The 17,397-nt window shown below is 49.1% G+C and overlaps 1 protein-coding gene across 1 annotated transcript in view; it reads left to right on the top strand.

Annotated features, from left to right (window-relative positions):
- LOC140420801 (filensin-like) overlaps window positions 1-17,397 on the top strand; it is a 56,972-nt gene that overhangs the window by 16,719 nt on the left and 22,856 nt on the right. Inside the window, exons 2-5 of the mRNA XM_072504869.1 lie at window positions 7,298-7,377; window positions 11,902-11,997; window positions 14,021-14,110; window positions 14,256-14,360. Of these exons, the coding sequence (XP_072360970.1) occupies window positions 7,298-7,377; window positions 11,902-11,997; window positions 14,021-14,110; window positions 14,256-14,360 (371 nt within the window). The remainder of the gene's footprint in view (window positions 1-7,297; window positions 7,378-11,901; window positions 11,998-14,020; window positions 14,111-14,255; window positions 14,361-17,397) is intronic.

Here is a 17,397-nt window from a genome sequence, read left to right as displayed (position 1 = left end):
ATCCGGACAGACCGCCCCGGAAACCCGCTACAACGACACCCACACAGTGACCAGGAGCGTGATCAAGCGGTGTGCCAGTCTCCTGAAGATGCGGTTCAGGTGCCTGGACCACTCTGGAGGTGCCCTCCAATATGGCGCTGGGAAGCCGCCCGCATCGTGGTGGCCAGCCGTGTCCTCCACAACATCGGGCAGCAGAGGGGTGACGTGCTGGAGGAGGAGGATGAACACCAGGCTGCGTCCGACGAGGCGGATGCGGGGAGGGTGAGGATGGACAAGACACGGGGCGCAGGAGGCCGCACAATGTATGCGCCAGGGCCAACGTGCAAGGGACACTTTGATGGCCTTCGAATTCATCGACTGGGGGGGGAGGGGAGTGGACTGGCCAGGAGCACGGACACCGCATCCCATCTGCACACCACCACCCCCCTCCACTCCCACCCCCCCGAGCAACCCCCTCCGTGATACACACCTGCTGCACAGGATGTAAGCCCTGGGATGGCGGTAACAGCGGGTCTGGTCCATGGGATGGAGGATGATGACCACCCGCTCTGCGATGAGCTCTGGTGCTCCGCATCGTTTGACAATGTTTGACTCCTGCCCACGGTAGCACTTTCCACCGTCCACCTGGGTGATCCCTGAATGCGAGCTGGTCATTCCATCACACAGTCCCATCGATCCCCTGTGTGGTGGAGGTGGGGACTGTGGGGGGGGGGGGGGGGGGCGGGGGGGGGGGGGGGGGGGGATGGGGGGGGGACGCCGGAGCGGTGAGTGGTCGCTGAACTGCGATCCCTGAGCCAAGCCCACCACAACATCCGACCATCTCTCTCCAACCCGCTCCCCCCTCTGCGACCTGCTCAGCCCAGCCCACCCCTCACACCCTTCTGATAGAGCACTAAGGCAGGTTGTAACAGTATGAACAGGTAATTATGTGACAATGCATATACAGATATGTGCCGGTACCCCTATAACTAAACTGTGCCCTGCACCAACTTAACTCTTGTCTAACGTTCTGGCCTTACGGTCCCCTAACACTGTGTCTTGGTGGATCCTCTTGCGGCCAGCAGTGATTCCCGCCCTGCAACCTGGGTCTCCATTGGCAGGCATCTTCTCGGGTGGCCAGGTCTGAATGGGACCAGCTGCTGCTCAGGTGTGTCCCGGTGGCATGGTGCCACCCTGTCCGCTGCCCACCAGGTGTGCCATGGACAGGAGGGGGTGGTGAGTCCGAGGTGCTGCGGTGTACCAGACTCCCCCCATGTGGGAGTCACCGGCACAGGCCCCATCACCTCCTCCTCCCTCCGGGTGCCCATGGGACGGGGATGTGAGCAGAGTTAACCCCTGAGGCTACCCCGTCACCTGGCGCTGCAAGTCCTGGAGGCCCTGCTGTTGCCTTGACCAGGGTCTGCATGCTGGTGGTCAAGGTGAACAGGGAGTGGACCATCTCCGTCTGCGACTGCGCCGCATCACCCATTGACTGTGCCATCACTTTCTGGGTCTGTGTGACATCAGCCAGTGACTGCGCCATCTCCCTCTGGGACTGGGCCACCTCCCTCTGTGTCTGTGCCACATTGGCCAGCGCCTGGGCAATGCCGCTGACGTTCCCAACTATGGCCTGCTGTGACTGGGCCATAGTTGGAGGAGCGCCGCTGCAATTTCCAAGTGGCTCTGGCTCATGGCTGGACCTCGGCTGGCGCCTGCACAGAATGCCCCTGGCCTTGGACATGCTGATCCATCGCTGCAACTCTCGCCCCCAATGCCTCCACCGCGGACACCATCTATGCGGTTTTGGCCTGGGGTGGCACATTGACAGCACCACCTCCTGCTCCTGCATGCGGTTGGACTCCTCCACCTGTCACTGCAGCTGCTGGATGCGCATCTACAGCCCCTCATGTAGTCCCTGGCTCTGCGACTGCATCTCCACAATCAATGGGACTGTTTAGTCCAGAAGTTCGAAACCTGCCTGGACGGCAGCTAGTCCCTGGGGTCGGCCTGCCCTCCGATCGTCTGTCCCCTCGGGAGTTCCAACCTCCACCTGCTGTACTGGAGCAGCTGTGTGATGCTCACCAGAGAGTGTCCCAGGAGCCTTTTCACTATACTGCCCAGCCGAGGTGAGTGTCTCTGGGATGGTGGAGGGTGTTGGAGACAGCTGTGACGGGAAATCCGTGTCATCCCCAGACTCGTGCTCCGAGCTGTCTTGGGTGTCACATCCATGGCTCGCATCCACGTTGCTCTCCTCAACATAGCTCGGCACCCGGAACTCCCACTGTGACAGTGGCTGGGGGCTGGGGGCTGGGGACACTAGATGGACCTGGCCCATCTCCCGACAAAACACATGATTAGACCACTGGCCGGGCCGGGGGCAGGGGGGGGGGGCGGGTGCAGGTGAGGATGAAGGGTGAGGATCAGTGTGATGGGGGGGGGTGTTACAGGGAACCGCAACTCAGCGGTGTCTCACTTACTCGCCCCTGCAGCCGATGTCCACACCGGTGACCTCCCTTTCCTCTGGGTCGCTGTCCTCGTCCAGGGCCCTCTGCTCAGCCACAGCAAGGGGCCGCAGGGCTGGCGGGGGAGGGGGGTGGGGACGGTCGGAAAACGATAATGTTAGACAATCCAACGCATGCAGCCCAGGGGGTGGGTAACTGATGGCTTCAGTGGTCAGTGTGGTGATATGCATCAGTGTAAATACACAAAGGGCTAATGTAAATACACTACAACTAAGTAAATACTAGGGGGACCACCGGAGATGTCATGACATGCAGACATAGAGCTAATGAACACATAGAATAGGACACGACCAATGGGAAGTCAAGGCACCCAGAGGTGACACTACCACAAGGGACATTACACAACCCCCACACATAAAAGGACAGGGCACACATGCTGTGTCTCTTTCCACAGGCGACACTTAGAGAGTAGGACAGGGGCAGATCAGAAGCATCACACCCACCACGTGGCTTAGAGCAGACTGGTTAGTTAGACTGAGTTACTATAGCAAGATTAGCAGGAGAGTCGAACTCATAGAGAACTGTGCTAACTGTGCTACTGGTTCAATAAATCAGATTGAACTAACATCAAGGTCTGGAGTATCTTTTGGTCAAAGCTGCATCCAGTTGCAGCCTGTGTTATCCCAGAGTACATAACACATCAGTCAGGACACCCAGCCATGGTGGTCGGTATGGGTGTCAGCGTGTGGTGCAGGGTGGAGGTTTCGCCGCCCTCCTGGTGGGAGGGTGCAGTTTACGGGTATGTGGGTTGGGGTTAGTGCCAGGGGCACAATGCTGCCTACTCACCCTGGCTGCCCTGAGGAGGATGTGCAGTTGTTTATGGCACTGCTGGCCGTTCCGGACGATGTTGCCGGTGGTGTTCACCGCTTCAGCCACCTGCGCCCAGGCACAACGAATGGCAGTGGGTCTCAGCCTCCTTCCCAGGCCAGGGTATAGGGTCACCCGCCTCTCCTCCACCACGTCCAGGAGGGTCTCCAGCTTGACGTCTGTAAATCAGGGTGCTGCTCTCCTCGCGCCGAATTGTTGGTTGGGATGGTGTGTGTGGGGAGTGCAGTGTGTATATGCGGCTGCAGCTTGTCAGCCTCCTGAGTGTCGACCGCGAATCTGGCAAATCCCGCACCGTTTCTCATTGGAATCAATTAAATTCCACCTGGCACCGGTGCTAGCCCCTCAACAGTTGCTGCATCGGTCCAGGTGCGCCGTTGGTTTTGCTGTCGTGGAACTCGTCGAATCCTGCGCAGGCGTCAACACTTAATCTCAGGAATGGAAAATCCAGCCCAGAGACAGTTCACTGTAGACATGGTGCAAGGAATATTGAATAGAATCCGTCTGGCCTGAAGAATTATTGGGAACTGTTTATGGTGCAAGATGTCGTTACTGTCTCCTTGACGACTGCTATAATTACCTGTCATCTCGCTGTCCCTTTCAATTCCATTGCTTAAACAAATGTATCTGTTAACGGGCATTTAATCAGCAGTGTGGATAGGGACAATGAAATCATAATTCAGCAATTATAACAGTAGCTTGTGATGTGAATGTGTGAGGGAAAGATGGCTTTAGGATCACCTTCTCTCCTGCCATGAATCTTGTACATAATCACTTGTGACTGACTGGATCTGAACCACCAAATGTGTGTGCCATACTGAGGCCAAGATTAGCTCGGTATTCTGTAGCTGCACAGCCCGACAAGAACTTGGTTTTAAGATAGTGAATCATCTCGAGGTGCTCCACATGAGGGAGGGGAGCAGAGATAACAACTGCAACAATTTGCATTTATAGAGCACCTGTAACATACAATACTGAAACATGCCAAGGTGCTGCATGGGTACATTGTCAAACAAAACTTGATACTGAGCCGTGAAAGGAGATATTAGAGCTGGTGGTCAAAGAGAAAGGTTCAAAGGAGCATCACAAAGCAGGATAGTGAGGCAAAGAGGCTTCGGGAGAGAAGGAAGGAGCAAGGTGATGGAGGCATTCAGAAAATGGTAACAGAAAGGAAGAAATGACTTAAATATTTGGCTGCAGTAATAGATATTGCAGTGGCTGTTAAGCGAAGTCTTGTGACACAGTGGGTAGTGTCCCTGCCTCTGGGCCAGCAACTTCCGGTTCAAGTCCCACTTCAGGGCTTGATGTCCACGGAACCTACATTCATAATTTGGCCAAACAGGTAGAATTATCTGCCTGTAAATCCTTCACATACACCTGATGGAGAGATTCCTTGTCAGCCGTACTGCAGAAGGCAATGGTAAATAACTGCCATTCCGTGCCAAGCACAACCATGTGAACAAGGAGCAGGAGTAGGCCATTCAGTCCCTCAAGCCTGCTCTGTCATTTAATAAGATCATGGCTGATCTGACAGTAATTTCAAATCTGCATCCTGACGACACGCAATAATCTCTCACACCCTTGCTCACTGAGAATCTATCTTCCTGAGAAATATTCAAAGACTCTGGGTGTGAATGACCGGAAGCGTTGCGCCTAAACGAGGGGGGCCCGGCGTGGCTGACCTAACACGAGACATTGCGATCTGAATCCTGCCCATTGTGGGCGGGATCAGTATTTGGCAAACCTGCATATTAGAGTGAGACAGCTAGTTTCACTGTAAAATGCAGCTCGCCTGATGTGCTGAGGCCATGGGATCTAAGCCTTTCACCTCTGAGACCTCAGGCAAGCGCCATTGAGTGCTGGTCTCCACGAATGGGGATCAAACGGAATGGCACCGGGGGGGGGCGCGGTTTGCCCAGCAGATCGGAAGGATACCAGGTTGTCCTCTGGGCAGGGTAGCGCTGCAGGTGTGAACCTGGCACTGCCAGCCTTGTCCCCTGACAGTGCCACCTGGGTCCCAGTCTGGCACTGCCAAGGTGCCCAGGTGGCACTGCCAGGCTGGCATTGTTCCTGTGCTGGGGATTGAGCCCGGGGGTGTGAGTTGGGGTGAGGGAGGGGCCCGAGGACCCCCTTATATAGGTGAGTTTGGGGGCGGCGCCTAGGGGTCACGACGGTTGGTTCGAGAAATCGGGAAACTATTTAAAAATGGTGTGCTGATCTCCTCCTGCACTGAGGAGTTCTGGCGAGCGGAGCTCCTCTGCAGGAAACAGGACTAAGTGTAGCCTCAGCGGGGAATTCCTTGCTGCGGCTCCGGATTGCAACAAAGGCCTGTTGGATAGCGTGGTGTTTCGCGCCGCTGTGTGTGCTGGGAAACACCCAGCTAAACGAGCTTGACATGGATCTCTGTTGCAATTTGGTTAGGTCGTGCCATCTGCTTCCATGGCTTTTCCAGGATGAGAATTCCAGGGACTCACCAACCTCTGAGTGAAAGAATTTTGCCTCATCTTAATTTTAAATGGGCAACCTCTTGGGCGTGATTCTCTGTCCCAGGACGCCTGGAATGCGTTCCCCGATGGGATGGAGAATCGTGTGTTGGAGAAAAATTGGTATCGGCACCAGGTTCTGATCCAAACGCGATGCTCCGACTCCCCTACTGGCGGCATTAACAAGGACCATCAAGTGTGCTGGAGGGAGGAAATAAATAAATGCGAATGGGTCTTAATGATCCATTTGCATCTATTTAGCGGGCCCGGCACCCAACGATCCAGCCTTCTGTGATTTTCCAGTCCCCGGGGCCGGGAATCACGTGGGTGCAGATCATTTGTGGTCTCAGCAATCGTGAACCAAACATGGTGGACCTTGCGGTGGCCTAAGCTCCTTGGCCCACCGCGAGGTTCACCACACAAGAGCTACGCTGGTAGAGAGCATCTGAGCACATCCGAGGGCAGTGGGAAGCATTATGGACATCCCTCGAAGGAGAGCATCTGTGCCTGCATTTGGTTCCCACAGATCCATTACCTGCAAGCCATTCATAGCTTTCAAGTAGTGGTCTGTGATTGACAACTTGTAAAAAGTCATCTGCAGCTTTGATTCATTCATCTCTCATCATGGTTCAGTGGCCCAAGTGGTGAAACCCCAATGTTTGTAAACATTGACCACATTGACCACATTAATGAGAGGTAAGTGCATTCCAAGCACTAAGTGCACTCCAGTCACATCAGAATCATGATGCAGTGTGTTTTCATCACTTCCATCACAATCACATGTTCTCTTGCATGGCATTTCCAACCTAGAAACAGGCCATTTAGCCTAACTAATTTACTAAAGTTAATGCTCAACACCACCCAGATACCTCCCATCCTTATTCATCTAACTTATCAACATTTCTTTCTGTTCCTTTCTGTTTCATGCATTTATCCAGTTCCCCTTTAAACATATCTATGCTATTTGTCTCAACTAGTCCCTGTGGTAACGGGTTCCATATTCTTATCGCTTTGCCTGGGTTCCCCTATTGGGCTTATCAGTGACCATCATATATTCATGGTCATGAGTTCTGGTCTTGCCTGCAAGTGCAAGCAACCTTTCTCGGTCTACTTATCAACCCTTTCATAATCCTCAAGAGCTCGATTAGGTTATCCCTCAATCTTCCTTCTGGAGAAAAGCACCTCAGCCTGTTCAGTCTTCCCTGATGGGTACCCTTTCTCTATCCCAGTACAACCACCATTTTCATTGACTTTGCTGCAGTGATTAAAGTATCCCTGACTATATAGCACCAAAAAGAAAAACTGATAGAAAGATTTCCCCTGATCGTGATGGTGAGGAAAGAGAAATTAATTTCATAAAGCAAGTGAGGATGGAATGTATTAATGCTGGACCTTGCTCTTGTCGACTCACCTTTGGAAAATGATAATAAAATAAATGAGTAAAAACAAATTAATTGCATAAGTTTGTACTTCAAACACTCCATTCAGACAAGTGTCTCGATTTCAGATATAGAACGGAATGGGAGAATCACGAGGAACTTCAGGATACTTTTGAAAACCTGAATAAGGTGAGATTCTTTGCTTTACCCACTCACTATAATTATACAGAATGCCAGAGGAGAGTAGGATAAAAGATTAAGGTTTACTGTCAAATTGTGACTCCTTGGACCTCTGACCAATTCCAGAAAACATCACACTCCTCTGCACCAGCCTGTTTCTGAGAGTCTAATTGACTTGATTTGAACCCTCTGCAAGTGGATGGGTTTTGAATGAACTAAAATGGGGCCCCTTTCCTTTGTTATAATGGGCTGTATTTTCATCTTTGACGCAGGAAGCGGCAGTGGAGAAAATTCCTGGCTCATCCCACCCATGGAGAAAACTCCCTTGTGGGCGGGATTTTCATTGTGGGTGGTGGGGGATGAGTGCAGGTTGGAGTCAGGCCAGCTGATCCAGGTAAAAGTTTTGAGGCAGTCACAGGAGCTGTCAAGTGCAGAGGTGGTCTGTCGGAAGGCCTGTCTCGATGCTGTGGGACTTTACCCCAGTTAAAATACAAACAGAAAGGCTTTCAGCACTCACCCCTCACACACACCTCAGCACTCACACTCTGTCTATGCCCATCCATACCACCTCATGCCTCCAACCCATCCCTGTGGTCCGTCATAGCATACCATGGAACTTCCCTGCTAATGTACCCCCTCACTGTAATTATATAAAAGCGATGAACACAAAGTGACAGTAGGATGTAGCTTTACAAAGATAGAAACTCATTGATAACTCTCCACTTTTAACTCTCCTCACTACAGCCCAATATAAGTGTCAATTATTTAAAATATCAATTACAGAAACTGCAAGCACTTGAAACCTCATTCTCTTGTGCAAATAGCCATTATGAAGTTGTCACCATCGATTAGAGAGCCAGTCTAGAGATGTTTTTTCTGGGGCTCAGGTGTTTTAGTTATCAAATGAATTTCTGGGCTGTCAGCCAAGAATACATCATCAGCAGTCCTTAAACGGCAGTCCTGAAAATTAGATGCCCGGAAATGGGGTTGGCAATCCCGGAAGTGATTCCCATGCGCCATTTTTAACAGTGAAAATCCAGACTGTGAAATAAATCTTAATATTATAATGTTAATGAAACTTAAGCACGAACAGCTAATTTAATTGTCAGAATCACCATGAGGTATGAGAATGAAACAGAAAGAAATTGATTAAACATTAAAAAGCATTTCTTCTGTTGTTCCCTTATCACTGCCTTGCTCTTTGACCCCATTTTCTCAACTTGAATTTCATGTATTTAACCTGTTGTTTTCATTTTTTTAAAAAGAAATTTAGAGTACCCAGTTCATTTTTCCAATTAAGGGGCAATTTAATGTGGCCAATCTACTTACCCTGCACATCTTTGGGTTGTGGGGGCAAAACCCACACTGACAAAGGGAGAATGTGCAAACTCCACAATGACCCAGGGCCGGGATTGAACCTGGGACCTCGGTGCCACGAGTCAGCAGTGCTAACCACTGCGCCACCGTGCTGCCCTGTTGTTTTCATTACTTAAACAAAAATCCAATGGGCGGTACGGTGGTGCAGTGATTTGCACTGCTGCCTCACAGCGCCGAGAACCTGGGTCGATCCCAGCTCCGGGTCACTGTCCGTGTGGAGTTTGCACATTCTCCCCGTGTCTGCTTGGGTCTCACCCCCACAAACCCAAAGATTTGCAGTGTAGGTGGATTGGCCACGTTAACTTGCCCCTTATTGGACAAAAAAGAATTAGGTGCTCTAAATTTATATTTTAAAAAATTCAACATCTTAAATTTTCTAAATGAACTATTCTCACCCATTTTCCAAAGTCTAGAGGTCCGATACCCATCTGGAGGCGGGACCCAATCAGGCAAATAATGAGCTAAAGAATAAATTCTAAACTATTTTATTGAACGAGTTAAACTTCAGGGCAATAGAGATTTTTGGGGACAGAGCGTGTATTGATGTCAGGAATAAGGGGCGAAATTCTCCGGTATCGGCGCGATGTCCGCCGACTGGCACTCAAAATGGCGCAAATCAGTCGGGCATCGCGCCGCCCCAAAGGTGCGGAATGCTCTGCATCTTTGGGGGCCGAGACCCAACCTTGAGGGGCTAGGCCGGCGGCGGACGAATTTCCGCCCCGCCAGATGGCGGAAAAGGCCTTTGGTGCCCCGCCAGCTGGCGCGGAAATGACATCTCCGGGCGGTGCATGCGCAGGAGCGTCAGCGGCCGCTCACGGCATTCCCGCACATGCACAGTGGAGAGAGTCTCTTCCGCCTCCGCCATGGTGGAGACCGTGGCGAAGGCGGAAGGGAAAGAGTGCCCCCACGGTACAGGCCCGCCTGCGGATCGGTGGGCCCCAATCGCGGGCCAGGCCACGGTGGGGGCACCCCCCAGGGCCAGATCGCCCCGCGCCCTGACCCCAGGCCCCCGGAGCCCACCCGCGCCGCCTTGTCCCACCGATAAGGTAGGTGGTTTCATTTACGCCGGCGGGACAGGCATTTTAGTGGCGGGACTTCGGCCCATCCGGGCCGGAGAATCGCGGGGGGGGCCCCGCCAACCAGCGCGGCGCGATTCCCGCCCCCGCCAAATATCCGGTGGTGGAAAATTCGGCAACCGGCGGGGGGTCGGAGAATCTCGCCCAAGATATCTTTGGATTGGTGGGAGGAGTGGCAGGAGTAGTATAGGGGATTTGCAGCCCGACCCAGCCAGTAGCAAACAATGCCTGATCACAGATGCCAAGCCACCAGCTGCAGCACGCCTTGCTGTGAAATATCAGCCAATCCCAGTAAATCTGGTGTCTGCTCTGTGGTTCTGTATCTGAAAAGACGTTTCAAATGAATCAGAAAATAAATAATGGGACAGGGTGAGGAACACAGAAGTTTCTTGAAACAAAATAAACTAAGAATGTTCAGAATTAGCTTCAGATGAAGTAATAAATGCAGTAAACATAATATAATACACAAAGTTCAAGGTTTAAGGACTGAAAATGCTTGTTGCCACTCAAAGATTACATTGTAGAGTGGTCTAATAATTCTGGATCAGGAGCGGAAGAGGTCATTCAGTCCCTTGAATCTGTTCAACAATTCAATGATGGCTGATCCGTAACCTAACTCATTCACCCGCCTTGGCTCAAAGCTCTTAATATCCTCAACAAGCTAAAATCGACCTATCTAAAACTAAGCCTAAGTGAAGTGACCATATCAATCTTTTCACATTTTGTTGGTGCCACTATAAGGCGAACACATCCTATATAATCCGGTTCATTGCTTGGAGCACAGATGTTGACACAGGACTCCACTGAAACCTCATGGAGTAAGTGCAATAGAGTGCAATGTTGAGTCTGGTAAAATATCGACCTGTGCCTGGTTAGCTCGTATAATCCAGGCATGGAAAGTTAGTTAGCAAGGGGGAGGTACTCTTAATCTCATTGGAATTTGGCGGAATTATGCTTCAGAGATAATGAAACAACTAATTTCACTGCCAAAAATGGTGCTGATGCTCTTTGTGGTTGTTAATTGTATGTTAATTGAGTGTTTAGTTTTATTCAGATGTATGTAGGAGTATACTGAGACTGTGTGTATCTCTGTAAAGTGTGTAAAGAGTCGGTTCCGTAAGACCCTAAGATGTGTGAGCAGAAGTAGGCCATTTGGCCCATCGAACTGCTCCACCATTCAATGAGATCCAGACTGATCTGGTGTGACAATCCTCAACTCCACTTTCCCGCCTTATTCCCATAACCCTTGATTCTCTCACTGATTAAAAACCTGCCTATCTTAGCCTACTTATCGACCCAGCCACTACTGCTCTCGATGGTGAAGAATTCCACAGATTCATTACCCTCTGAGAGAATAAATTCCTCCTCATCTCAGTCTTAAATGGGTGACCCCTTACTCTGAGATTATGCCATCTGATCCTAGACTCTCCTGCAAGCGAAAACAACTTCTCAGCATCTACCTTGTCAAGTCCCCTGAGAATCCTATGCCTCTTAATAAGGTCACCTCAAATTCTTCTAAACTCTATTGTGTACAGGCCCAACCTACTTAACCTCTCCTCATAAGAAAATTGCTCCATGCTCAGGATCAACCTAGTGAACGTTTCTCTGGACTGCCCCCAATGCCAGTGTATCTTTCCTTAGGGAAGGGCACCAAAATTGTTCACAGTATTCCACAGCTTCAGTTCTATCCTTCATGGCCTAGCTATTTGGAGTAAACGTGGTTATGAATGTGACAAGGGAGCGGCATGATGGCTACCTCACGGCGCCGAGGACCCGGGTTCGATCCTGGCCCTGGGACACTGTCCGTGTGGTGTTTGCGCATTCTCCCTGCGTCTGCATGGGTCTCACCCCCACAGCCTAAACATGTGCAGGGCAGGTGGATTGGCCACACTAAACTGTCCCTAAATTGGAAAAAAAAATTAAATGTGCAGCAGCCAAAAAACAAATGAGTCAACGAAGCTCCCCCACCACCAAGAGGGGATATTACATCTTAGAGTGAGTTATTGCAAAGCCTTTGTAACTAAAATGGAAAGCTTTCAAAATCCAAAATATGTGCCCTGTTACTGTGTCTTCCTTACAGAATGCAAATGAAGCTTTATTAAAGAACTTGGAACTCCAAATCCGAACCCAATTCCTGCAGGAAGATATAAACTCTACTAAAGAGAGGAACAGGAAGGTAAGTGCCAACCATCCAAGGCTTGCCAATTATTTAAATGCGCTGAGTAATGGTATGCAAAGTAAGCAACTCACACATGTCAATACTAAGTAACGTATGCGGTCTTTGCCCTCGAAGTTACTTCGACCGAAAGCGCTGCAGTGTTGCACAAGTGGTTAGCACAGTGGTTGGCACTGTTCCTTCACTGCGCCAGGGACCCGGGTTTGATTCCTGGTTTGGGTCACTGTCTGTGCGGAGTCTGCACGTTCTCCCCGGGTCTGCCTGGGTTTCCTCCGGGTGCTCCGGTTTCATAGATCATAGAATTTGCAGTGCAGAAGGAGGCCTTTCGGCCCATTGGGTCTGCACCGGCCCTTGTAAAGAGCACCCTACTTAAGCCCACACCTCCAACCTAACCCCATAACGTGTTCCTCCCACAAGTCCCAAAAGACGTGCTTGTTACGTGAGTTGGACATTCTGAATTCTCCCTCAGTGTACCCGAACAGGTGTCATAGTGTGGCGACTAGAGTATTTTCACAGCAACTTCATTGCAGTGTCAATGTAAGCCTACTTGTGACACTAATAAAGATTATTATTATTATTATGGCCCAAATCTTACAATGTTTGCCGGAGGCTGCACTTGATCTAGAATGTGTGACAATTTTCTTGACAGCTGCATAAATAAACAAATAAAAGGTATTTGAAATGAGTGATGATGGAATATTTATCTAACTTTCACCAATAAGGAGAACCCTATAACTTGTTTGCAGCACTTTCCTGTTATGACTGCTGCTCAGCCCCAACCCAACATAAATGGTTAATTTCCATTGGCCCATTATATTCTTTCTACAGAACAGCTGTCAGACTTCTGCAGATAAAATCAAATCACGGTCTGTTTCAGAATACTGTTAATGGGGAAGCATATTCTGTGAGGAAGTGCGACTCCTTTTCCTCGTGAACTTCTTTACATTTTTATGTTCAAAACCCGGCCAACATCATTGCAACCTGCAGTCTCAGAGCTGTGTAATAGTGGAGACTATGTGAAGCCAGATCAGGGGAATCCTGGCGTGTGTTTCATGGATGTCAGCGATTGAAGCTGTCAATGAAGAGCTGACATTGCTACAGCAGTTACCCAATCCATTGCTACTGACTCAAATTAGCCAGGCTGATTTTTAATTCAATTCGCAGCAGCGGAGAGCATTGTAATAAATGGGGAGAAAATGATGGCAAGCATGGTAGCAAGAATGGGATGAAGTTGCTTTTTACATCAATCAAAATTACATGCCAATTTGTAAGGTAAAGAAAACCTATGAAAACGATGCCAGCCCATCAGGTTAGATTATTCCGATCTCTGACTGAGAAAGATAACCTGGAGTTATGGGGGGAAAGGGGGAGGGGACTATATATGCTCCCCTGCCAACACCCCTGCATTCTACCCTCAGTACTGTTAGAGCCTACCAAAATCCTCCTGCTTGTATCTTAGTTCATGCCAAGTTCCATTTGCCAATCACCCCTGTAGAACAATCATGCGGACTCGTAACGTTAACTCTGTTTTTCCCTCCACATGCGCTGCCAGACTTTCTGAGTCTTTCCAGCATTTTCTTCTCTTCCTTCTTCTCAAATCCCTCCTTGGCAGTTATCGGTGTTGTAACACTAGTTGTAGCAGGATAGAGTCTGACTGGAATTACAGTGGGAGGTTGGAAATTTCACCATAGAATTCCGACAGTGCAGAAGGAGGCCATTCAGCCCATTGAGGTTGCACCGACACTCTGAAAGAGCACCCTACCCAGGCCCACTCCCCCTGCTCTATCCTCGGACACTAAGGGGCAATTTGGCCAATCCACCTAACCTGCATATCTTTTGGACCCAGAGAGGAAACCAGAGTACCCGGAGGAAACCCATGCAGACACGGGGAGAAAGTGCAGACTCCACACAGACAGTCACAGAATTGAACCTGGGTCCCTGTGCTAACCACTATGTAACCGTGTTGCCCCAAATGATCATGTTTTATTTTCTGACATCTTTCTTTGACGTTCATATCCCACAGAATCTAGCAGAAATTCAGGACTACATGAATGTTCTAACGGATGTCCAACAGTTCACAATCAGCAAACCTTCAACCACAGTAGACCATGAGGTAACCCAACAGAGTGGAATATGCAGAAAGTGACAAAGACTCATTCTGTGATTTATCAGTTCTAAAATTTCAAATTTGTACTAAATCACGTGTGAGCACATTTGTAGTTAACACTCCTGTTGTCGTATTGCTACTCTGGCTACAGGAAGAAGAGGAGCAGTTCGCTGTGGAGAGGGGGTCTTCGATGTCATCTCAGTTGGACGACGACAAGGATGGTTCTTATCAATTACAGAGCCAGAAACAGAATGAGGTCAGTTGGTGTAGAAAACATGCTTGGCAGATTCTCCAGCAAAGCTGGGCTATTAATGAAATGAACATCTGAATGTTCAAAGTAAAGTCTTATGATACTTCGAATAGCCTCCTACTAGGCTGTAATGATTCTAGATCTGCGCTCTGCCAATTCTGGCCCCTTGCACATCTCCAGCATTTTAATCGTTCTGCCATTGGTGGCCATGCCTTCGGTTGCAGAGGCCCTAAGCTCTGGAATTCAAATAGGACCTGTGAGGAAGAACTTTTATGTAGAATTCCATCCACCTCACAAGAGCACATCTTTCTATTCCCCTTTCTCCAACGTATCTGCCTAGTTTCTGGTTGAAAGATCTTTACCTCAGTCACTTCCTGAGGTAGCGAGTTCCACATTCTTAACACACTGAGTAAAGGAATTGCACTTTATCTCCCTGCTGGATTAATTAATTAATTAATCTAGCACGAGGGGACATAGCTTTAAATTGAGGGGAGATAGATATAGGACAGATGTCAGAGGTAGGTTCTTTACTCAGAGATTAGTCAGGCCATGGAATGCCCTGCCTGCAACAGTAGTGGACTCGCCAGCACTAAGGGCATTCAAATGGTCATTGGATAGACATATGGACGATAAGGGAATAGTGTAGATGGGCTTTAGAGTGGTTTCACAGGTCGGTGCAACATCGAGGGCCGAAGGGCCTGTACTGCGCTGTAATGTTCTATGTTCTAATTAATGACTATTTTGTAATTGTGAACCATAGTTTTGAATTCTCTCACAAGTGGAAACATCCTGTGCACACCTATCCTATGCAACCCATTCATCATCTGTCAGATTGCATCTCAGAGAAAACCCCAAACTGCTTAACCTTTCCTCATAGCTGGAACCATCTCTGAAATTTCCTTTGTACTTTCTTCAGTGCTTCCACAGTATGGGAACCAGAAATATGCACTGTATGTGAAGTGAGGTCTGACCAGAGTTGTATATGAGTATAATGTAACTTCACTTCTTTTGGTTTGGAATAAATCCCAATGGATGTTCTTGTGCAAATGGGTAGAGAGAGATGGAAGATAAAATATTAGATTGACAACTATTATTACAATGAGTGGAGTTATGTGAAGTAAAGTCTACATAGTCCCAGATGGCCATAGGCTACTTTCCCCTTTGAGGGGGACAGTAGCATAGTGGTTAGCATTATGGTTTCCCATCTCCAGGGTCCCAGGTTTGATTCCCGGCTTGGGTCACTATCTGTGTGGAGTCTGCACGTTCTCCCCGTGTCTGTGTGGGTTTCCTCCCGGTGCTCCGGTTTCCACCCACAAGTCCCGAAAGACGTGCTATTAGGTAATTTGGACATTCTGAATTCTCCCTCTGTGTACCCGAACAGGCGCTGGAATCTGGCAACTAGGGGTTTTTCACAGTGACTTCATTGCAATGTTAATGTAAGCCTACTTGTGACAATAAAAATTATTGTTATTATAGATGCTGTTGCAGAGCACTGGACCCACATGTCCAAGCCGAGTCAATTAACCCTTAATTATAAGCCAATAACAGTGGCAGCCGTGCGTACCATCTACACGATGCACTGTAGTAACTTGCCAAGGTTCCTTCGGCACCAAACCCACGGCCACTACCATCTAGAAGGACAAGAGCAGCAGATACCTGGGAACCCCTCCACCTGGAGGTTCCCCTCCAAGTCACTCACCATCCTGTCTTGGAAATATATCGCCGTTCCTTCACTGTTGCTGGGACAAAATCCTGGAAACGCCTTCCTAACAGCACTGTGGGTGTACCTACACACCAGGGACTGCAGCAGTTCATGAAGGCAGCTCACCACCACCATCTGAAGGGCAACTGGGGATGGGCTTAACCAGCGACGCCCACATCCCGTAAATGAATGTTTTTAAAAAGCTGCTATCGGCTTCCAACTGCACGTGTGCAAATAACTTCAAATAGCTTGGCTCCAAAAGATTACACAATATATTTAAATGTTTAAAAATCGTATTGACTGGGCTCTATGGAAAGAAAGTTGGCTTTTGTAGACTGTATATAAGGATTAGTACATACATGGCATATGTAGTTAAGAATTCTTGACAGCCTGTCAGGAGACAGCGGCATCATCTACCCATTAGTCTGCTCTGGGCACCATTCCAGTTCACTTTATTATGAGAGGGGAAGAAACCTCTTTAATATTGCTTTTGTTTCACATTGAAAGATTAAGTGCATCTTCTGTCAGCTTGTGCCATCTGGAATTCATTTTATAGTCGTGTAAAGGTCACCTCAATCCAGTTTTAACCCTTGTGAATTAACAACAAGCTCCTGTGGTAGTAACCGGCAACGTGAATAGCTGAGATTGGGGCTGAACATCAAATAGTTTCTGCTGACATGATAACATATTTTATGCAATCCTCTAAAACTATCAAAGAAAAACTAGGCTGGCTTTCATCCAACAGTAGGAGCAGGAGTCGACTATTCAGGCCCTTGAGCCTGCATCACAATTCAATAAGACCATGGCCTCAATTCCAGATTCCCACCTACCCATGATAACCTTTGACTCCCTCGTTAGTCATGAATCTCTGGAACTCTACCTTAAAAATATTCAATGACCCAGCCTCCACTGCTCTCTGGGAGGGAATTCCACAGGCTTTTGACATGCTCAGAAATACAAAGTCTCCTCGTCTCTGTATCCCTTGGGCAGAATCCGCCGTCCCGTCGCACCCATTTTCTGATGCGGCGCGCCCCCACCGGCAGTGGGATTCTCCGTTCCGGCAGCCAGCCAGTGGGGCTTCCCATTGTGGGCACCCCCATGCTGTCGGGAAATCTGTAGGCACGGCCGGCGAAACGGAGGATCCCGCCAACGGAGAATCCAGCCCCTTATTTTTAAACTGTGTCCCCTAGTTCTAGTCTTTCTGACAAGGGGAAACATCATCTCAGCATCCACCCTGTCAACCTCCCTCAGGATCTTATACATTCCCATAAGATTGCCTCTCATTCTTCTAAACGCCAATGGATGCTGGCTGGAATAGTTCTGTGCAACAGAGTAAGGAAG

This window comes from Scyliorhinus torazame, chromosome 1 (genome assembly GCF_047496885.1).
Source record: "Scyliorhinus torazame isolate Kashiwa2021f chromosome 1, sScyTor2.1, whole genome shotgun sequence".
Taxonomy (NCBI): Eukaryota; Metazoa; Chordata; class Chondrichthyes; order Carcharhiniformes; family Scyliorhinidae; genus Scyliorhinus; species Scyliorhinus torazame.
Note: the sequence above shows the minus strand (reverse complement) of the source record. Positions and strands in the feature narration are given on the sequence as shown.